Source organism: Amia ocellicauda, chromosome 5 (assembly GCF_036373705.1).
Source record: "Amia ocellicauda isolate fAmiCal2 chromosome 5, fAmiCal2.hap1, whole genome shotgun sequence".
NCBI lineage: Eukaryota > Metazoa > Chordata > Actinopteri > Amiiformes > Amiidae > Amia > Amia ocellicauda.
The window spans coordinates 36,017,534-36,041,861 of record NC_089854.1 but is presented as its reverse complement, the minus strand read 5'-3'; the positions used below and the strand labels follow the sequence as shown (position 1 = coordinate 36,041,861).

Genomic DNA, 24,328 nt, shown 5'->3' with positions numbered 1-24,328 from the left:
GCCCGTCTGGCACCAACAACCATGCCACGCTCAAAATTGCTTAAATCACCTTTCTTTCCCATTCAGACATTCAGTTTGGAGTTCAGGAGATTGTCTTGACCAGGACCACACCCCTAAATGCATTGAAGCAACTGCCATGTGATTGGTTGATTAGAAAATTGCATTAATGAGAAATTGAACAGGTGTTCCTAATAATCCTTTAGGTGAGTGTACATTGAGAACATCCTGCAGGTAAAACATTAGAAATTGAGAAGAGCCCTTGAACAAGTACATATTTGTTTAAATACATTCACTCAAGTTCACCTTATTGGACAATCAAAACGTTAGTGCTAATGCTGACTTCACTCCAGTCTAAATCAGTTCAGAAGGATCTCCTCCACACTTGCTACTGCAGTACTGAATTCTGATTTAACTGATTTAATACTGCTACAACTACTTTGGCTTCCAAACAGAATGACTGCAAGGTATAGTGCATGGGCACCTTTCACTGCACTTTGTAGTTGGTTGCCTGACATTGGACAACTAACTGCTTTTAACCAAATCAAATGCGTTACATACGTATGATTTGCCTCTGGAATATTATGTAATTGTGTGTGCATCCATTCTGTGAAAGTTTACCATAAACTCCACAACACTCCATTTGTATTATTGATTTATTAGCAGATGCCCTTACCCAAGGGGACTTACAAAATACAACTTACAAAACTCTTCAAAATATTACAATGCAGAAAATACAAATCAGTACAAAATACAATAAGCATTCATCCCAGTACAAATGAGCTAACAAGTGCAGACATGATAAGAGTTCTGTCCCTGCTATGTGCTAAGGGGTGGGGTAGGAACAAAAAATTTTAGTTAAATTATAAAAGTGCTGAACATATACTAGTATACACTATAATACACTAGTGACACTGTCCCCTTCCCCAATCTACAATGCTTCCTTCTTTCATCTCCTTCTTGCCTAGTGATCTTGCCACAAGTTCATTAACCCAATTTATGTGTAGTTCCGTTTTTTGCGTTGTATGTTCGTAGGGTACTCGTAGGGTGACCAGCACCTGTAATATGCAAAATCAATGAGAGCAGTGAACATTTGAACACTGAATACATATAGTACAGCTGGGTTTGGTAACTTACCAGCCTGCTTACCTGTCGTTCCACACTTCAACCGTACATTTTGGTAGACTGTGCCAAGGAAAGAACAAAAACAAATATCTGGCTTGAGTTGTGTGAGACAATCACCAAACTTGCATTCCAAACTTCTACTCACACATTTAGAAAGAATATAAGAAAGGAAATAATTTGCAGGACAGAGGAGTGCAAAACAGCAGTGAAGACTCTAAACAGCTCAGGTTAAACCTGGACAGGTTAAAGTTTTCATTTGATCTAGGCCCAATAAATATTGTAATCTAAATGATTTTTTTGTCCCTATATAAATGAGTGTAATATTTCTTCCCGCAAATACTGTACAGGTACTGTTATTAAATTTAGATTTGATAAACTTAAATGCAACCTACGGTGGCCCTGAAGTGCAACTTCTGAAAAAATAAAGTAGCGGCTGCAGCATTTTCAGAAGCAATTATGGCAAGGGAGGGTCAAATATATTTGACTGATGCCATTGGACAGCAAGCAAGTCACGTCAGCCGAGCTGCTTCTCAGAAGAGTCAACAGAATCTGAGAAACGGGCGCCAACTGCGCAGTGCATGAAGTATCATATTAATAGTGTTGTGATCTTCTGCTCTCTGTCCACTTTGTAGTGACATATTAAGAGTTATAGGGCTGTCCTAAAATGTATTAGAAATTATTAAAGGTTAGGTAGGAGACAGAATAGGGTTTTAAAGTAGCTAGATTTACTAAATTAACAACAGTACTTAATTATTACAAGGCAGTGTGACAGTGCTTTATTGAAAACATAAATCACATTTTTATTATTCCATCAGAAGGAGCAGTTTACTGATTTAATAGATAAGAGCATGAGCTAATTTGGGAAATGCAAAATTAGAGAGAAGGCTTTAACAAATATGAATAACTCCAAAAAATCTAAGAAACAATAATAAATAAAATATAAAATCGTATTTTTACTTTATTAAGGACTTTTGCATTGTTTCTCTAACTTATCTTAATTCTACATGTGTTTTATACTGAAATGTACTTTTATGCGTATCTTTAACTTTAAAACCATGTCCTGTCTGTAGTGTTCTGTACAAAACCTGTTGGGAACCTTACCCTTTGTTGTATTGGTTACTTCAAATAAACCATTTACAAATTTGCCTGCACAATGTACATTATAAAGCAAACAAAATAAAAATATATATATAATTAACCCATTTACACAATAACACTGTAAGAAAAGTATCTTTAATTTATATAAACATCAACATATTTTATTATTATTAATGAGTGTTATTCTATCTTTTGGAATTGTTCTCAAATTAGCCTGCCCCACTTATGCGTGACCAGACATTGTAATTTACATTGCATCAGGACTACTTTACTTTTTTAAATGTAAAATCTTTCAAATACAGTTAACAGAAAATAAAGCTTCTACAGTAAATTAATAACTGTAACAGAAAAAACACCAACCGAGTACATGGGTTTGTTTAAGAACCGCGAGGTCCGTGGTAAACACAAGTTATCATTTAAGAACCCTTTTTCATCATGATCGTGATTGATTTAACATAAGGTTTTTTTAAGGATCCTTGTTTGCAAGGAACCTTGGTAAATGGTTCTAATAAGAACCTTAATACACCTTATTAGAACCTTCATTATATATTTTTTTTATAGATAGGCTGAGAACTGTGATTGTATAAGAAAATGTTTAGGTAAATTAGTGTTACCATAAGCTTTCATAAATTTCTAATACATTTTAGGACAGCCCTATAACTCTATTAATATGTCACCACAAAGTGGATAGAGAGCAGAAGATCACAACAATATTAATAGGAATACTTACCACTTGTGTTTAGCCTTCACGCACTGCGCAGTTTGCGCCCCTTTCTCAAATTCTGTTGACTTGTTTCAGCAGTTGCACTTCAGGGCCACCGTATGCAACCCTTCTCTCAGACATGCATTGAAAATACAGTGCTCACTGGTTCAAAGGGGTCATAGCTAATCTTTGATATAAATACCTTGAAAACATACTCACTGTCTGAGTTGTGGTTCTATTTAGTCACATTACCCTTGAATTCTGGGGGTGCTCTATGATTTGCTGGGAGATACAGATATACACTGAAGCACATCAGAAGAAACACATTTTCATTTTTAAATGACACTTATGTCTACTGACCTGACTCCCCACACTCTTTCAGTGTTAATGTTTGGCTGCCTTGTGCTAGAGAAGATAAGGATATAGGTTAGATACAGACAAATAATCAATGCATTTTTAACATTAAATAGGTCAGTTGGAAAGGAGCACAAGTTCCCAAACACCGAACCCCAGTTCGCCTACAGAGGTCCTCATCACCTGACTCTAACACGGTCTCTCACATTCCCAGCACAATGAGCAGTCACCCAATTAACATTCCTAAGTACCATGTGCACATGCACCATTAACTCTACTCCCATTGGACCAGCACTACAAGTGAAATGTCTCCTGCTTGCCTCTGCTCTGTATTTAAACCCCCTTTTAGCTACATACAATGTTAAGTCCTGTTAGTTTTCCTGTATTTCTAAGTGTTCCTCCTGGTTATGGATCGCACGGTTTCTTGACCTTTGTTTACTGCCCGTGTTTTGACTTCTGGAATGCCCTCTGACTGTTTGAATGCCTGATCGAGCGACTGCCTGTGACCCCAACTACTGCTTTTGTGTTGCCCCTATTGCCTTGTTTGCTGGCTCTTTGACCTGGACTGTTGCACACCTGCTTCTTCCTGCACTTGGTTCCTCCACTTCTATGGCTGTTCGCACAGTCATGATATTATGACTTATACAAATCCTTAATGCCCAGACAGGTAAACCAAAAAAATGAAATGCTCATTCTGCTGGGTTTTTATACTTTTCAGCCGTTATCCTGAGTTATTCGTGGATTATATTGGTCTTTTAAAACGCAGACAGAAGAGTGAAATGTTGACAGCAGTGTTCAGCAGCAGAAATTAGATGCAGATCACTCGTGGACACGTCAGTGTCTATGCAGTGCTCCACGTCATGCTAATGAACCCCCACGTTTTACAAAAAACAAAACATCTGTATGTTATTCTATGGGTATGAAACTTGAAGTGTATGCATGCTGGAAAACAATTATATTTATGCAATACGCTGGCTTATGGTGATTTAAAATGGGAATTATGGTGCTACAGCCCCAATAAAACTATAAGAAAGTCCTTATTTCTTCTCCAATTCAAAATAATTTACTCTTCTTACGCCATTTAAGTACACCTTGCTATGCTGCCGCCACTCAGTTTTGGGATGTTCACTAATGAGCCCAATCCTGACAGGCCTCTGTTACTCTTGAATACTGGGTGTGGATCACTCCTGTAGTGAAATGCTGCTTCTTTGCTCTCTGAGGGATAGTGTCTCAGATGTTGAGTGTGTTGAGAGACTAACCTTTACAAATGTCTGCCTGGTTGTCACGTTCCAATACTCCCACGTTTACTCTTGGGTTCTTCCATCGTTTAAAGCCGAATATGGCTTTGTATTATACAGAGGCAAAAACAAAACATTTATTATTTAGAAACAATGATTCTGTCACAGTAACAATGGATACATTAATATTAGAGAATTTAAAACAATCTAATTTCATGCATTACTATTAATCATTTACTATTTGTATAAAAACGATTTTCCTCAGCAAAACTTAAAGATAAAGAGGTTAAGTGTAATAAGAAAATCTACAGTTGCGCTCGACATGTATGGTTCCAGAGAGGGGCCTGTGATGAATGCAGACAATGTTGTTATAAACAGTCAGAGAACATACACCACTGCATGAGCTCAGCGTAGTTAGTGTTACAGAGTGCTTCACACAATGAAAGAAACAGAAGACAAAATGGACGGATGTGTCGGCACACTTCTTATGTATTGTGTGGTAGCTTTCCAAGAACTGCATTTTGCCTGCTGTTTTACAGTAAAATGTGTGCAGGCTTACAGAACTCACCCAGAAGCACAGCCAGAACGAGAAGAACGATCACCAATGTCCAGATATGATTAAATGGTTTCCCCACAACAGTTGACACCCCCCCCAGTGTCACCTAAAATAAAGTGATTATATTATGGATGTATTTTTTGGAATATATGTATGTATTTTCAGTGGTAAAGTGGAATTGTTACAGTACTGCCTAGTCAAATTGTATATATCAGAGAAATTGCTGGTGACAAATTCACTACATTAAGCACTTGAACAACTATATCCTTTCTAAATCTTCCTTTTCTGGGAAAGGGCTTTAATAATCCAAACTGACATAATAAATTCAAGCGGTTCACATTGCTGTTATTACGCTCTTTGTTTGACAGAAACTTTTACATAAAAGTTGTCAAATAAGTAAACCACTGAGCATGAAGTCAGGTGAACTATATATATATTATACACACACACAATTATATAATAGTGAATTAATATCACATTAAATTGTATGCAATTTAATTAACAGTAAAAAAACTATATTCCATACTAATATTTGAAAAAAGCTTTAAGGTTTACTATTGTCATTTAAATGTGATGGTTTTCAATTTTACCTAAATTAACTACATTAATATGAAGTTTTGATACTTACCTCTATTTTTTGTACTGATAAACTGGGATTATTGTTTATTGTACAGACTATTGAATCAGGCCCCGTATTGTGACTTGGCATGATTTCTAAAGAATCACACTGATGTCTTTCATCACTGACGACACTAATTGATAATTCATTTTCTGTAATGTTCAATAAATCAATCTTTTTCTAAAAAATAAAAATAAATAGTCAGCATTAAACAAGTAGCATTTAGAGAAATTAACCACTTTTACAGTAGCAAATGTATAAACAGTTTTACCTGAATAGTTATTTGTAAATTGTTTCCCACAGTCACGGCTGAGAAGCCAATAAACTCTGGATCTGGATGGTAGGTGATGTTACCACAGAGAACAGTGTGACTGTCCACCACCAGTGCAATGGGCAACACTGTCACTGTGTCAACTTTTAGGGGAGGTTCATCATAGATAATGATGTTATGTGACTGAAATTACAAATGCATTATGGGTTACTTTAATGAAAACACAATCAAGAATACTGTTTGATAGTGGGCTGTGAAATCCACAATAAAAGTGTCATCCTGTTTAAATTGTGTCCAATCTAGGCATAGAAGCAGAGGATTAAAACTTCCTTTTATACTGTCCTATGAAACAATGCAATGTTGACAATACTACAACAGCAAGAGGTCAATAAAGGAGGAAGTGAAAGAGATAAAGGATAAAAACAGAAGTATCTTAGAAAACTAACATGATGTGGAAAATGTTCTAAATTAGTATTTTACAGGTTTTTACAAAAGAAAAACACATAACATGCCACAGATTAACAATCAGTCCAGTCAAACAGAGATCAGGATAGATGGAGAGGAGGTACTAGCATAATTAAAAACAAACCACCTGGGCCGGATGGTACATTTCCAACAGTACTTAAAGAAATTAGGCCGCTAACTCAAATATTCCAATTGACACTTAGAACAGGGGATGTGCCAACTGACTGGAAAACTGCTAATGTCATACACTATCCACAAGAAAGGGGACAAAACTGAGCCAGGAAATTACAGACCAATCAGTCTCACCTGCATTACCTGAAAAAATTAGACAAAGCGAAGGAGCATCTTAATGAAAGCCATATTCTTGGAGATAGTCTACATGGATTTAGACGAGGCAGATCATGTCTTACTAATCTATTCAAGTTTTTTTAACATGCAACTGCAGCTGTAGATCATGTGAAAGCATATGATATGATATACTTAGATTTTCAAAAAGCTGTTGATAAGGTTCCACACCAGAGACTGATCCTCAAATTGGAAGCTGTAGGCATTCAGGGTAATGTAATGGATTATGAAATATTATGTGGAGATCCACAGGGATCAGTACTAGAGCCTTTGCTTTTTCTAATCTATATTAATGATCTGGACTCTGGGATAGTTAGCAAACTTGCAAACTCAAATTAGCAGATGATACTAAAATAGGTGGCACAGCAGATACAAACTTGGCAGCTCAGGTTATTCAAGGACTTGGATAATATTCAGTTGTGGGCCGACACCTGGCAGATGAAATTCAATGTGGACAAGTGCAAGGTATTACATGCAGGTAATAAAAATGTCTGCTATAATTACACTATGGGAGGAATAGAACTAGAAGTCATGCATGAGAAAGACCTAGGAGTTTGTGGACTCCTCACTCCTCCTCCAAATCCAAACAATTTGGGGAAGCAATACAAAAGGCAAACAAAATGCTAGGGTATATCGTCAAAAGTGTACAATTTAGAACAAGGGCAGCAATGTTAAGATTGTACAATGAGGACTATGAACATAAGAACATAAGAAAGTTTACAAACGAGAGGAGGCCATTCGACCCATCGTGCTCGTTTGGTGTTCATTAATATCTAAGTGATCCAAGGATCCTATCCAAACTTTCAGCTTCTACCACATCGCTGGGTAGTTTATTCCAGATTGTGACGACTCTCTGTGTAAAGAAGTGTCTCCTGTTTTCCGTTTTGAATGCCTTGAAGCCCAATTTCCATTTGTGTCCCTGGGTGTGTGTGTCCCTGCTGATCTGGAAAAGCTCCTCTGGTTTGATGTGGTCGATGCCTTTCATGATTTTGAAGACTTGGATCAAGTCCCCACGTAGTCTCCTCTGTTCCAGGGTGAAAAGGTTCAGTTCCCTCAGTCTCTCAGTAGGACATTCCCTTCAGACCTGGAATAAGTCTGGTTGCTCTCCTCTGAACTGCCTCTAAAGCAGCGATATTCTTCTTCAAGTGTGGAGCCCAGAACTGTACACAGTATCCAGATGAGCTCTAACTAGCACATTGTACAGTCTGAACATCACTGCCCTTGTTCTCAATTCTACACTTTTGACAATATACCCTAACATTGCGTTTGCCTTTTTTATTGCTTCCCCACATTGCTTGGATGGAGAAAGTGAGGAGTCCACATAGACTCCTAGGTCTTTCTCATGCGTTACTTCATCTAGTTCAATTCCTCCCATAGTGTAATTATAGTGGACATTTTTGTTACCTGCACGTATGACCTTGCACTTTTCCACATTGAATTTCATCTGCCAGGTGTCAGCCCACAACTGAATATTATCCAAGTCCTTGAATAGCCTGTGCTGCCAAGATTGTATCTGCTGAGCCACCTATTTTAGTATCATCTGAAAATGTGACAAGTTTGCTAACTATCCCAGAGTCCAGATCATTAATATAGATTAGAAAAAGCAAAGGCCCTAGTACTGATCCCTGTGGAACTCCACTAACAACCTCACTCCAGTTAGAAGCGACTCCTCTAATCGACACCCTCTGTTTCCTATACATCAACCAGTTCATAATCCATCTACTTACATTACCCTGAATGCCTACAGCTTCCAATTTGAGGATCAGTCTTTGGTGTGGAACCTTATCAAAAGCTTTTTGGAAATCTAAGTATATCATATCATATGCTTTCACATGATCTACAGCTGCAGTTGCATGTTCAAAAAATTCTAATAAATTAGTAAGACATGATCTGCCTCGTCTAAACCCATGTTGACTATCTCCAAGAATATGGTTTTCATTATGATGCTCCTCTATTTTCTGTCTAATCATTTTTTCCAACATTTTACCAGTGATGCAGGTGAGACTGATTGGTCTGTAATTTCCTGGCTCAGTTTTGTCCCCTTTCTTGTGGATTGGTATGACATTTGCTGTCTTCCAGTCAGTTGGCACATCCCCTGTTCTAAGTGTCATTTGGAATAATTGAGTTAGCAGCCTATAAATAATTTCCGTCAGTTCTTTAAGTACTGTTGGAAATATCCCATCTGGCCCAGGTGATCTGTGTTTTAATTCTGCTAGTCCCTTTAGTACCTCCTCCTCATTTATCCTGATCTCTCTTAGGGTTTGACTGGACTGGTTGTCAACCTGTGGCATGTCATCTGTTTTTTCTTTTGTAAAAACCTCTGTGAAATACTCATTTAGAATATTTGCCAAGATACCTCCATTTTTGCCCTTTATCTGTTTCACGTCCTCCTTTATTGACCGCTTGCTGTTGTAATATTGAAAAAAGCTCTTTGCATTGGTTTTAGCTCCAAGAGCTACGTTTCTTTCTATTTCCCTCTTTGCTTTCCTGATCCCTTTCTTAAGATCTCTTTGCAGCTCAACATATTCTATGTATTTTGTTTCGTCACCATCCCTTTTGTATGCGCTATACAACATTTTCTTTCTCTTGATATTTTTTTGCATACCTCTATTAAACCATTTTGGCCAGTGTTTTTTGGTCCTCAATTTGCTAAGTTTTGGTACAAATTGCTCCTGAGCCTCAAGTAGTATATTCTTAAAATATACCCATCCATTTTCAACTGACTCTGCATCCAATGTGCTCCAGTCTACCTCTTATAAGTGCCATCTCATACCTTCAAGGTTAGCTTTTGTAGACTATTGTTTTAGACTTGGACCTTGTTTTTTGAAAGAATGCCTCAAAGCTAACCATATTGTGATCACAATTTGCCATTGGTTCTCTAACTAATGTCACCCTGACTATCTTGGTCATTTGAAAATATCAAGTCAATACATGTGCTCTCTCTGGTTGGTTCCCTGACAAATTGAGTTAGAAAGCAGTCATTTACCATCTCAACCATTTCTATTTCTGCTTCTGTAGTCCCCACTGGGCTTTCCCAGTCTTAGTTTGGGAAGTTGAAATCCCCCATTATAACAGCCACATCCTTGCTACATGCAGTATGATTACACTGTACAATGCAGCATCTTTCTGAATATCTGAGTTTGGTGGCCTGTAACACACTCCTACCGCTAATCCTCCAGATCTCTTGTTCAAAAGTTTCACCCACAAAGATTCTGTTACGTTACTGGGATCTAATACAAGTTCTTCTGCCTCAATGTCATTTTTCACATATAATGCTACCCCACCCCCTCTTCGATTTTGCCTGTCTCTCTTAAACTGTGTGTATCCTTCCAACTTGTATTCATCCCCATCATTTTCTGTAAGCCATGTTTCTGTCACTCCTACAACATCATAGTCACATGCCAGTACTGTGGCTTCCAAGTCTAACATCTTGTTCCTTATACTCCTGGCATTGAGGTACAAACATTTCAGGACTTTCATACTAGCAGTTTCCCTTGGTTTTCTTTCCTTAGTGGAACATCTCCCATTGTCAGAGCTCCCTGCCCTCCTGGTTCCTAGTTTAAATGATTCTCAATTTCACTACACATACGCTCTCCCAATGCATTGGTTTGTACAGGTCCCATCTATCCCAGAAGAAAGACCAATGCTCCATAAACCTAAAACCCTCTTCCCTACACCAAGCTTTCAACCACATGTTAAACTTTCTAATCTCAGCCTGCCTCCCTGGCCTGGCACGTGGTACCGGACGTATTTCAGAGAAAACTACCGTGGAGGTTCTGCTCTTTAGTTTTGTTCCTAACTCTTTAAATTTGTCTTGCAGAACCTCTGTCCTACCTTTTCCTATGTCATTGGTTCCAATGTGGACCATGACCAGTGGATTCCCCCCGGCTTTGGCCAGTAGCCCGTCTACTAGTTTAGGGAGATCTGCAACCTGAGCACCAGGCAGGCAAGATACCATGCGGGTCTCCTTGTCACTAGAACACACTGTGTGATCTACACCTCTAAGAATTGAGTCTCCTACTATAACTACCTCCTTCTTCTGGGGGGGAGTTGGCACCATGGTGCTCTGGTGCTCAACTGCCCCCCCATCACCCTCTGAGCTGTCACTGTCCAACTCGGTGTCCAGCAGTTGGAACCTGTTGGGCAATTCAAGCTCTTGGGGTGTCTCTAAGGGTTGTGTACGTCCTTTTCTGCGGTTACGACCTACTGTAACCCAGCAGTTCTCTACGCTGTCCTGCTCTAAGGTCTCAACTCTCCTAGGTTTTGGCGTGCACACCATCTCTCTCATGGGCTGATTGACCAATTTTTCTATATCCCTAATACATCGCAGATCGACAAGGTGAGCCTCAAGATCACGAACCTTGATCTCTAGGATTTCAACCTGCCGACAACATTCACAAATGAAGCCTTCTTGGACGAGTTCATCCAGGAAGGCAATCATTCTGCAAACCTGACACTGTAGTGGCCACATGCTTCTAAATGTTACTTTTTTTTTTTTTTTCTTTATACTTCTCTTGGTTCCTGCTGCTAGTCAACTGTCTAACTTTTGTCAGCGAGAAACAGCACAGCTCTTTCTCAACAGCTGCTTTAAGTAGCTTTTGTCTACCTACCCCCAATTCACACCTAACTGGCCCCACCTGGCTCCTCCTGCAACAGAATTCCTGCTAGTCCTAGACAGAAACTCCCTTCTACAACCTGTTTACTTTCACCAACTCAGCAGCTGAACTGAATTGACTTCAATTTAGGCAAACTACAGACAATGCTAACGTCAATTAAGGTAAATTTAAAACAAAATGAGCAATGCTAAGACTGGTCTGAAACTAGTCAAACAACAAGATGGCTGCCTCTCACCTGTACTCTCCTGTCTCCCTCTGTGGCAACTTGTAAAACATAAGCCCCCGGCCACTAAATATTGAAGATATTTTCAATATGTTCTATAATTGATTTTCATACATGATCACTTAGTTTAAGAATGTACATATTTTGTTTATGAACGAATTGTGCTCATGGCATAATGGAATCAAACATAATGTATGCACTAGGAACCTGCCATTGATCTGCATCTGCATAGCGTATGCTTCCTAATGGTTTGGGTGTGGAACAAAATAAAATGTATTTTAGGATTACTCAACCACATTATAATCTGATGCAAAAAAAGCATATAAATAAATTAAACTTAGAAAAACAAGCACACAAGAAAGATCATTTAATATGATTTGGTTATATTTTGTTTTTATTGCTTTACATTAGCTGTCAAAAGTAGCTTTAGTTTTAATGATGAAGACCTTAAATGAGTAGCTAAACCAGATGGCTGGCTGTGTGGGGTTTTTTTCTGATTACTTTAACTAGACATCCAAGTTCACTTTACCTGCCTCCAAAAAGCGTTTTAATATAACACGGCTTTGTATTTGCGAATTTTAACTTTAATAGGATCTGCAAGAAGTTTGTTCAACTCACAGAAAGCTCTTCCTTAACGTTCTACTGTTCCAAAGCAGCAGTGTCCTCGGGTATCCTGGTAGGTGCTTATATTTTATTATTATACATACACTGTATAATTTCTGCGATAATTAAACAGATCAGCAACGCACTCAGAGAGAAGTAGCTGTGAGAAATTGATAAATTTTCTGAGAAAGGCAGAAAAGTGTCCAATACAAGCCGAAGTGAGGGCAGCAGCAGAGGTTCCAGCAAAATGCAAAACCCGAAAATATGATGAAGCTTATTTAAAACTGGGCTTTACATGGAGTGGCTTCTCAGCATTAACTGCAATTAAAACAATATAGCTCCCAGCTTCTTTGGAAGATGACTTGCGACTTCCCGTCTAAATTGCAACCCCAAATTCCACTACTTTTTGCAATGAGGAAACAAACACACCACGCCCACTGATAAGGTAGGAATAATGAAAATTATACTGAATTAATCTATCATTGGTTTGTGTCATGTTTCTTAAATGGTTGTAAAGTTGTATTTTAGCTGCTTCCATTTCTACTGTTTTTGATCTCAAAATGTATACAGCAACTCGTATGGATATCTATATTTATCAAATACCTACTTTTTATTCATGATTTTGCAACATATTGTTGTATTGTTTTAGTAAACTGAGGAGGCAGTCATTTTTTGTCATTGCTCAGTGAGGCTTATTTTGACAGTTTGAGAACCCCTGGTCTAGACAGACTAATTGTGTAATATTAGGCAGGACCTTTGTTGACTGACAGACTTCAGACTACACATGATGGGGTGCTGTGACTAAGCCTCATGCAAAATAAATAATGTAAACCACTAAACGTATGTCATTGTAAAAAATAGGATCTGGGGAATAAAGTGTTGGGCCCCACCCAAATCAAATTATGCTTCGGGCCCCCAAAAGGCTAGAAATGGCCCTGGACAAAATTTACCCAATCTGTATTGTGTGTACCTAGTTAAATGTTTTCATACTCAGGAGAGTAGGATTCTAGTAGCATTTTTGCCAGTATATAACCAATTGCTCTTGAAACATATTCTTTAGCTCAAGTGTGAAACAGATCATTCTTTTTTCCAGTGAATTTTTTACAGAAACAACCAAAATAACTTACCGAATAACTGTACACCTGATAATTATGTCCAGTTTTCACCGAGTCCACCAAATGAAGGTCCTGTCCAACAATCATTATCCCTCTTTTCCCACTGGTTGACACATTCAAATGCATAATTACAACATTTTCATATTTCATGGAAATACAAGCCGTGCAGTGAAAAACATCGATAAAAGCTTTTTTTACACTATCTTATGTTTTCAAATCAAACCTCAAAAAAAATATAAAATTTTTTACCACAGATAAATAATCTGAAGTAGAATCTAAAGACTTGTCTGCTGCAATATGTACTTTATGTAACTTTTTACCGTTTTTTTTTTTTTGACAAAGATCAATCAATGAACAACAAAATTGTTCAGTTTTAACACTACCAACCCACTTCTGCTTTCCATTTCCTGTGGTTGGTTTTTATGGATGATATGCATATTGAAATAAGCGACAAAAAAGGCTGGCATTGGAGAGGCCTTGTGGCAGCTAAAGCAGTACCTGGCCCACGTGGTCCTTGGGGATATGCTTTGGCAGGACGGCAGAGATTTAACGGTCATTTGAACAGACCCATAACAGCTGCCGTCCCTCAGAGCCACACACACGGTCCTCACACCCTTGCTGACTCTGGGGATGGAGAACTGCACTTCTGTGTCCGTGGCCATCAGGACTGGTACTCTGAGCATGCAAAATACATGTTTTATATATATTCTTTTTTCAGTTCTCAGCTGCACACTGTATCTGACATAAATATGAAAGTCACACAACTATTAGCGTCACTGCTCCATATAGACTGCAGCTGAAACACCATACAGCCATTTTGATCATCCTCTTGCTGTCCTACTGAGATGGGAAAACTATACTTAACCAACTGTGTACTGGAGCAGTTTAATATCCATTTCAAAATCAAATTCAGGGGAGACAATGTGCTGGAGTTACTCCCTCATAATGGAGGGTGTTTCCATCTCAGTCAGGTGGACTAGACAAAGCTCTCAGACCTAATTCACAGCACAAAGGTGTGAACATCTAAATTAAACCCAGTTGGCTTTGAATTTGAATTCTTACTGACAAAACATGTCCCTCTCATATTGGTGCAGGGGGCCACAATAATCCTCAACAAGCAATGAGTGACTCCAAAGTGTTGGTGACTTACTCTATTGGGGCGCAGTTCCTTTTGTCCTTAAGCCTTATTTCAACAACTTGAGATAAGTTTCTTCCCTTAATGGTGGACCTGGCTTTTCCCAAGTAGGTTATTTCCTGCGGCTCCATGGAATGTATTTCTGGTTTCTGGAAAAACAGACAGAAGGAATCATAGTTAATCCAGGACCAAAAGACGACATTTGTGTTCATGAAAGTTAATTGATAACATTCACTGATCATTATACTGCACAGAAAATATTAAATGATCTGGAATATCATCAGAACATTTAAAACCAAGCATGCCCCTGTTTTAAATGCACTGCTAGAGCCAAACAAGCTAAAAAAAACACTGTGCATGATACCAGTCAAGATTATCAGTTGGTGACTTTTGCCTTAAAGAGACAAATGGCAGATAAACAGAGTACTGCAGTTTGCAAGCTGTGTTCTCAGACAGTATTATTAACTGATCTCAGTGGTACATTCAAGACTCGAAAAACTTTTCCAGACAGTTAATTGAGAGGCCGCGACCACATGCTTGATATAAAAACACGAAGCAGAATATTAGATTGCAACAAGAAAGACACCATAATCCTATTAAATACTTGAGGCAGGGATTGTTTTTAACATGCTACAAAATAGGTGTTTTTGTATTCATACTAAAAGGTAAATGGAATAGTATTTTGGGGGGAAAAAATCTTAATACACATTATCCTTAAATGATATAATGTAGCACTTGATTGCTTTATCAAGGTCTACTTTTAAATGATTATTACATATACAGATTGAGAACTTAAACTTTTATTCACTTTTCATTGCGTCATAGAAGTATATTTCTGCTGCCACAGTGGAAGTAATTTCTGCACAACTCAATATCAAAACCAATATGATTACAGTATCCAGAATACTGGCCCAAATTGAAGTAGAATAGAGTTATAATGTGGAGGATCGACTTACCAACACAGTGCTATTATCACCAGGGATGTCTATTATTGGACAGGAGTTCTGAAGAAAACAAATCAAATGATAATAATTGTACATTACAGTATTATACAATACAGAACAAGAATCAGGGATGAGAATGGTGGTTTGAAAAAAGCTCGGAAAATAAGTTGGTGCTAATTTGCATAATTTATCGACATCACACTAGCTACTAGTGTATGGGTTTGGATGAAAATCTTTTTCTTTTGTTTCTTTTACAGGTAATCCATATAAACAAGATAAAACATGCCCATGGTGTTTAAAATAATAATAATCTCAAACAGAAATCATTTAAACAAACACATAGTTTATGTATAGGTATTGATTTTACTTGCATGAAACATGTTAATCTTCCAGTTAAAGTGCTTACTCATAATAAACTGTATGTGTGGTGATGTATGTATGTTAACTTTAATTTGTATTTTATTCAGTTATGGAAAAAAATATATATATTTCAGTCACAAAACAAAGTCTTGGAAATCCGCACATCCGCCGGAAGATTTTAATCACTGAAGACTAAAAGCACAAGCGTAGGCAAATCAAATAGAGACAACTGAAAGTATTCGATACTTTTCTGGTGCTAAAATAAAATATGGTTTGTAACAATTGAAGCAGCATAATATATTTTACTCCAACTAATATAGACAAATATTTAAATGCTGTGGTTACACCAAGTCAGAGACAAAGTATTTCAAACTATACAAAGCTCAATTTTCTTAGTCATTACAGTACAGGCCTCAGATTAGGGGTAACGAATGTAAATTGCCCTGGACTGGTCAGGAAAATCAACAGCTTTTAGAAGAAGCATTACCCTTCGGACACAAAGCTGGGCCTGTTGTAAGGAAGCCCACTGGCCTGACAGGTCCAGTCTGCCTGCAGCTCACAGCCTTACCTGAGTCTGAGTGACGTGTGAGGGGGCCGGTGAGGAGGAGCACCTCTGCTTTCTCAGGGACCAGGAACAGCCGGCGGCGATGCAGGCAGTACACCTGTGGGGAGAGCAAGGCTCATCAAGCTGGAGTTAAGGAATGGCTGTATGGTTTTATTAAGACCCACCCCAGGACACACACACACACACACAGGACATCACTCACGGGGCCGACGTGGGGGGCTGTCCAACATGAGAACAGTTCCTCAGAGTCAGTGTCTCTGACAAATCCACTGAGTTTATCACCATCTTCACTGTTACATTGAGGCCTACAAAAAAGAAAAGAGCTCACTGAACGGCATTGTCTCTCACTCCACACACAGGAACAGACATGTCAAGGGCTCCTGCTGCTGCCTCAGCACACCAGCACTAGGGCCCCCAGGGGCCACATAGCAGCAGCCTCAGCTCAGAGCACAGGTCAAGGCCTAATGTCCAGAAACACCTGCTCTGAATCTGGGCTTCTTCATAGTCCACTGGGACCAGCAATACCACAGAGGGGGTGTAACCACTGAGCTGCTGAGGCTGCCTGACTGAAATGGGTCAGAGCTTCCTCAGATTGCTGCACACGGTCTGTGGCTCTGCAGGCTTATGTGTCTCAGTGGAGCTGCATTCATCCTCCCTATGATACCAGAGCTGTGCTCTTTAAAAACCTGCACATTCCTATTGATCTGTAAGTGCAGGATTTTCTACATTGTGTTACTGGTCTTTCACGGGCCACTGAGTGAGGTGGCTCTACTGCTGTCAGGAGAGACTGTTACCCCTGAGTGTGCACTTCTCTGTCTGCACAGCGGCTTGGTGGAAATGGGAGTCTGCCTCAGTATACCATCTCCGCCCTCATGAAAATATCCACACTGTTCACAGAGAGCTTTGCTTCTTCGGGTGTTTGTTTTCATACGGTGGGTACCGAATGCAGTACAGCGTTTCAGTGTTTCTCCTCTGGACCGCTGAGCAGCGTGTGAGGAGGCACTCACCTCCAGGAACAAGCCTGTGGTTTGGGAAGATGCAGGAACACATGGGAAACACTGCAGAGCTGCTGGCAGCATCACAGAGATCCCCATCTCCAGAGAGGGTGAAGCGACAGGTGAAAGAAGCTACTCCTGAAGGCATGACTTTCAGGTGAGCCCTCACTTGCACCTGAATATCAGGAAATAAAAAAATAGCAATTGACCAGTTCTGTAAAGTAAAAATAATAATAATAATAATAATAATAATAATAATAATAATAATAATAATAATAATAATCATCACCTTCAGCTTTTCTGAACTGTTGACTTCCACTTGATATGAAGTAATTCGCCTGGTCTCTTTGAAGGACCCGTCTGGGATGGAGATCCACATAGAGCCTGAACACTCCTCCTCAAACGAGCATCTAGTCAGTCAGAGAGTGAGAGGGGCTCAGACACACACACACACAGAGTGAGAGGGGCTCAGACACACACAGATGTGTGTTTAATTAAAAGATGATCTAGAGTACAAATCTAGAATTAAATACTTCTCACAGAACCAAAGCTGTGAAATTTAGGGTCTTTCCACATTTTAATAGCTGATCCAGTCCTCCGGGTGACTAAGACCACGAATGGGAATTCTGCACAAGATCAAGCAAAATATTAAGAATATAATCATTAAGCCAAATTGTCATACATCAATGCATTTGTTAATTTCTTGTTACACTGATTCATAAAATGTAAATGTTCCACATAATGTGTGACATTTTACAAAGCATTTTCCAACCCGTGACAATCTTGTGAGAAAGCATGTGCTCTGAGCCTCCTCCCTGTGATTTGCATGAATGAAAACCGGCCAGGAAAGAACTCATTGTGCCCAGTGGCAGTGTGGAAGAGAGCAAGTACATCAAACATCAACGTCTTCAAAAACTATGCAAACTACAGACCTGTTCCTACGAGCGCACCATCCACAGTACGGGTCCTGTGCAGACCAGCAGGCTGCCAGTGTCCCAAATTTGGAGCAGTTTGCCACTCTTATTCTGCTGAGCTGCAACACAAACACATGATGGTAACACTTGAACAGTAATGGGTTACACCACATTTACTACGACTGAATAAAATGGTGGGAAAGAAAAGGCACCTTATTCTCAGATGCCATAAAAATGTAGGTTTTATCCACTGGGTCCAACAGCATTCTGGGAAAGATTGCTCTGTCCCCAGAGGATTCGTATAAGATGTCAGGGCAGCCAAATTGTAGATCCTGATCCATGACAATCTGAAACACAGAGGACAGCATGAGCTCTACTGCCAGAGTCGTGATCAAACAGTCAATACCAACGGCTGCTGTCCTGTCCATCTCATCACAGGAGCACTGGAGACAATCCACTTTAATACAAAACAGAAAACAATCTCTGCACAATCTCTGACTTGCTGTCTGAAGAAGGCTGCAAACCTTTGTTTTAGCATCTTAAATTAATAAATAAAATGAAGCTGAGATATTTCACCCTCAGTACCTCAGTACAGTAAAGCAGGTTAAACTTACAGTATGGCATGACAGATAACACAAGCAGTACTTTCAGTTAATTGTCTGCTTTTCATTAAAAGATAAGATGCATACAATGGCCATATCAGTTAGACCATAACTAGAGAACAGGAAGACAGAAATGCACATTCACTGGTGCAAGTTTTACAGACATAGGATTAGGAACAACAGTCATTCATCTGAAAGAAGCAGAAGTAGTTAGTCAAGAAGTGTGTCAGTAAGAACCCAACCTACAGCGTTACAATGTGGGGGTCCGATTCTCATACAAGAGTTTTACAGTGTCCTCTGACACCGGACATCTAGCTCTCACAGGTGACAGGAGGCAGCAATGAGACGTTGGTGCCAAGATATCAAAGCGATGTAGCCAGGACCTCTGAGAGAGTAAAGGGTATCTAAAGCACAGTGACCTCGGGGGACTCTTCAGGGACTTTTCTCTCTGGCATGCTCCTGCCTCACAGGGCAGCGAACCCGTCCCCCAGGCTGCGCTGCGCAAATGATGGGCTGAGGTCAACAACGGCTGACAGGGCCGGCTTGGGTCCCCAACCATAGTATATAGGTTAACACACACAGCACACAGAGCTAGGCAAAGTGTCAATACATGGAAATTGGACTTCAAGGCATTCAAGACTGAAAACAGGAGGCACTTTTTCAAACAGAGAGGCGTCACAATCTGAAACAAACTCCCCAGCGATGTGGTTGAAGCTGAAAATTTGGGAACATTTAAAAATAGACTGGATAGGATCCTTGGATCACTTAGTTATTAATGGACACTAATGCCTCGGTTCCACTGGCTTAAGCATCGTGTCTGCCATGCCGTCCTCAGACGTGTCCCAGAGCTTTTACTGTAAAGCAGCGGCTGAGATCCGTCCCCCTGATGAGCAGCAGCGACTGTGGGTTTGGTTTGTTTCGTTTTAAACAGAGACAGAGAACAACAGTGCGAGCGACACAGAGGACTTGTGTGTCTGTTTTATTCTTTGTGCTTTACATGATTGTAAACAGCGTAATAAATACACGTTTCTGTTCAGAGATATTAGGAAGAGCTGAACGTGTAGACAACATTATATTCCCATAACAATACGTTTCCATGCGCAACAATAAAATAAATAGCAAATATGTATTGTTATCGTCATCATTTGTGCTGGTATATATGTATTTTAAACGGCACAGCGTGACTCCCTTCATTTATTCCTTACTACAGATTTGTAACTGCAAACCATACTATTTGCCGTATTATTAATAATGTACTTATCAGACGTCCTTAACCCGGGCAAGTTACAGTTGAGACAAAATACACACGTTTCACGATGAATCATCCGGATACAATATAGCAGCTTTAATTGAACTAAAGTGCGCGTCTCAGTCATGGCGTTTGTGGACGCATTTATTAATCCAGTCCTTATGTTTTAGAGGGAAACCCAGATCTGCTGTATTAATGTATTCATTCATTGATCTTGTCAATGGACACGTTAACTGAATCGTGTTCCTTCACACTGACTGTCTCTGGATTGTCCTGCACACATTCACTCACACAGCCTGGACACCAGCTGGCATACAGTATTAATACCATTATTATCCTTCAGTTTATTGTGACTAGTCTGTGAATCACAGTGTTTAATGCACTCGGATATGAACTGTATCTGCCATCGTGTCCTCAGTGGACGGACGTTACGGCGCGTCCAGCAGCGGCCAGTTAACCGGCTGTGAACACGGCGCGTCCGGACGCTCCGCCACTGGAAACGGGGCATAAACGAGCACGACGGGTCTAATGGCCTCCTCTCGTTTGTAAACTTTCTGATACTCTTATGTTCTTAATGATGATAATAATAAAAATACATCTTTACTGCTCTGGCCTTTACTGCACAGTAACCCGTAAAAAGCATGGATGCTAGTTTGTTATGACACGTCTCTATAGTTTACACTGGTGCAGTACAGAAAGTTAGAGAATGAAAGATGCAAGAGAGTGCAACCTACATGTGTTCATTAATGAATACACGCATACAGGACACTAAACCAGTCAGTAATGCTTAGAACTACATAGATTTCTATTCACATAAAATGAGGTTGTGTTTAATTTTCTCAAAAATATAAAAGAAACTGTTCTACAAGCAGATGGACTCACGGACTCACCTGCTCCTGTCCTGCCATGGTCAGGCTACATCTTCAGACAGCAGCCTGCTTGGCTCTGTGTATAAACCCGGGCGAGCCAGGATTCAGGGCCCCACTGGCCACATAACGCCAATGTGATCGAGGCTCAGTGTTGTGAAGATGTGAAGTAGACTAGAGAGCTTTCATCATGTTGTCTGGACACAGTGGAGACAGGAGACAAAGGGAAGCTGCTGCCTGTCTCACACTGAGCTTCAGTAACTGTCACTCTGTCTGTCTCACACTGAGCTTCAGTAACTGTCCCTCTGTCTGTCTCACACTGAGCTTCAGTAACTGTCCCTCTGTCTGTCTCACACCGACCTTCAGTAACTGTCCCTCTGTCTGTCTCACACTGAGCTTCAGTAACTGTCCATCTGTCTGTCTCACACTGAGCTTCAGTAACTGTCCCTCTGTCGGTCTCACACTGAGCTTCAGTAACTGTCCCTCTGTCTGTCTCACACCGACCTTCAGTAACTGTCCCTCTGTCTGTCTCACACTGAGCTTCAGTAACTGTCCCTCTGTCTGTCTCACACCGACCTTCAGTAACTGTCCCTCTGTCTGTCTCACACTGAGCTTCAGTAACTGTCCCTCTGTCTGTCTCACACCGACCTTCAGTAACTGTCCCTCTGTCTGTCTCACACTGAGCTTCAGTAACTGTCCCTCTGTCTGTCTCACACCGACCTTCAGTAACTGTCCGTCTCCTGTCCCGATGAACAGCACAGTCCAGGCGCTCACAGTGGCAGTGGCGACTGACATCATCTTGGGGTGAAGAAACGCCACTCCCTTGGGCTCTATCTGCTCTGGATTTTTTCCACCCTGAAAGGAAAAAGCAGATCAGCTAATCAATATTCTCTGTTAATCTGACTACTGCTGCAGTACCCAGTAGCTGCACTGTGTAAATACTGATCGCTCAGTAAACAGGGATCATTAACAATACACACACCTCACACATAGACTGAGCTGATCAGGAATCAAGTAGAAGCATCTCTCACTAAGAACTGCCCTCAGAGCCAAGAATGATGCAAAATGATGTTACAATGATCCTGTTTGAGTTCAGGCTAGGGTTAGGCTATGGGTTAGCTAGGGAACAAATCCAACATCATCCCTGACACACACAGCCCAACACCATCTCACTCCAGTGCCCAGTATCCACAGTCCGAGTTCATCTGAATTGGAAAAAAGCTGAATGGAGGAGCAACTAGATGTTTTAAAAAGTCAATTACATCGTTTCTCAGGATCATATCGTGATTTGGGTGGAATGAGGAGATAAGAGGTGCGCATTACTGTCAACAACGCAGCAATTAAAGCAAATTACAATTCAGTAAATTCACAGCTTATACGTTATAAACCCTATATTTAGTCTCATAACAGCACAATACGTACACGTAGTTTTAAAACATTTGGTAAAAACAGTCCTAGTAGAAAATAACAACGACACTAACGTTACAGGTGCTGAAGCAGAAATCCGGGTCTCTGTCTGTTGGCACATCTTTGTCCATGGAGGTGATGTTGAAGATGCCCAGCGCCGTGTTGTCCGGGTCTCTGCGGTCCCCGGCTGTGAAAACCCCGGCCCACAGCACCGCGGTCCCGCCGCGGACCAGCGAGGAGGACAGCAGGGCGGCCCTGGCTTTATCCCCGCAGCACTGGAGGGTAGCGCCGCGCAAAGTCCCTAAAGACCGGCCTTTATCATCCTGGACTTGTATCCAAAGGAGCCGCACTTTCTCAGAGGAGGACTTTTTCACATTTAAAACAAAGAAAATTCTGTCTGACACCTGGAAACCGTCTATAAACTGTAGGGTTTGTGTGGGATTGTTAGTGGAATTAATTAATTTAATGGAAGGTGTGTCGCCACTACCCACAGCTGAGAATATATTCTCCCCTGTCGTGTCTCTCAGTGTTATCAGCTGATCTCGGTTCACATGCCGACAGTCCTGGTCCTCCAGCGCATGAGCAGCTCCGACTGCCAGGTATGTTTGCTGGCCGGGAGTTTTGACCAGGAACCCCACAGAAGAGGTGTCAGCACCGACAGGGACAACTGGAGAGACATCGGCGAATATAGTTTTTGAGATATTATTCAAATCCAGCACTTCGCAAGCCCCGCAGTTTCTGCTGCCACAGGCCACCAGTGTGCGGTTGTGCTCGTACGGCAGCAGCATGTTGGTCCGCGGGGCCGAGACGCGCTTTCTCAGCTCGCAGTGCAAAGTGCGGCTCAGCTGGTAGATGTCAGCGGCCGCGGCGACGTACACGGCATTGTTCCCGACCACCAGCTGATTGATTTCTGTGTCAAACCTGTATGTCTCCTCCCCGCTAGCTTCGCTTATAAGTGACAGAAATATGTAAAAAATGTAACATAGGGCTATCATCTTGCCATTCCAGATAAAATAACCCATCAAAAACAAAGAAAACAGAAGATGCTTTTTCAATTGCGATAGTTTCCTGTCGTATCTATTGTTGTATTTATTTCCCGGAATAAAACAGCCCCTCTTGTGAATCTTCACTGATGATTTGGCTAGCCGGCCTATATTAACAAATGTAGATATAGCAGTTGTGAGTGGTGAGCGGAAGTGATCACAATCTAAAACCTGTTATAGTTACTTTACTGAGTTTCATATATATTGGTATTAGGTAGTAAAGTGTTTAAACCACTTCCCCTCCTCTTAGGACAGTTTACGCATTTGCAAGATGTATGAGCACAGAGCACTGGTGTGTGTGTGTGTGTGTGTGGCAGGGTCACTCAGGAGTACACATAGCGCAAAACTGGGAACAAGGTAGAAAACAGACCAGCCCGCCTATTGTCGGTACAGAGAAAGAAAACAATCCAATCCAATTAACACGACATAAAGATTGAAACATAGCGGTATACGTAAATGTAAACAGTATTGTTGCAATGTAGCCCTATGTAAAACAGATGCAATGCAATGGTAGCGCGACTAAATTAACTGGAGGGAAAAACAAAGATCCAAGAATGCACCGTGTAAACAAGGAACATTAATATTCACGACTCACGGGGATATTATTATCGCCATTATAGCTGTGGTGTATGCTAATTACACTAAATACTTAGTGGCTGAAATGAGTTTCACTTATCTTATTCCCTTCCCTTGCCATTTTAAAGTCTCAAGATCTGGAGAGATTCCTAGACTTTTACTTTATTAAAATCTTTGTTCCACTGTTTCATTCGCAAAAGCGGACAAAACAATTACCCATTTAAGAAAAAGTATTAGTCAAATTAATAGCCTAATTAATATTGTTCAACAGGAAGGCCCCAAAACCACTGACACAAAGATTAAATCACTCTAAGGACACAGTGATGCATGGATTGAACAATATT

The 24,328-nt window shown here is 40.4% G+C and overlaps 1 protein-coding gene across 1 annotated transcript; it reads right to left on the bottom strand.

Annotated features, from left to right (window-relative positions):
• Positions 1 to 639: 639 nt before the first annotated feature.
• LOC136750170 (plexin-C1) lies at positions 640 to 23,509 on the bottom strand. Its single transcript, XM_066704986.1, has 17 exons — positions 22,440 to 23,509; positions 21,679 to 21,813; positions 18,454 to 18,588; positions 18,260 to 18,360; positions 17,617 to 17,737; positions 17,340 to 17,502; positions 16,535 to 16,637; positions 16,336 to 16,429; positions 15,420 to 15,467; positions 14,479 to 14,612; positions 13,827 to 14,003; positions 13,341 to 13,431; positions 5,084 to 6,144; positions 4,537 to 4,620; positions 3,284 to 3,328; positions 1,147 to 1,182; positions 640 to 1,055 (listed from the first exon to the last, which is right to left on the bottom strand). Exons 1-13 carry the CDS (start codon positions 23,385 to 23,387, stop codon positions 5,932 to 5,934), a joined length of 2,463 nt encoding a protein of 820 aa, XP_066561083.1. The 5' UTR covers positions 23,388 to 23,509; the 3' UTR covers positions 640 to 1,055; positions 1,147 to 1,182; positions 3,284 to 3,328; positions 4,537 to 4,620; positions 5,084 to 5,931.
• Between the last annotated feature and the right edge of the window lie 819 nt (positions 23,510 to 24,328).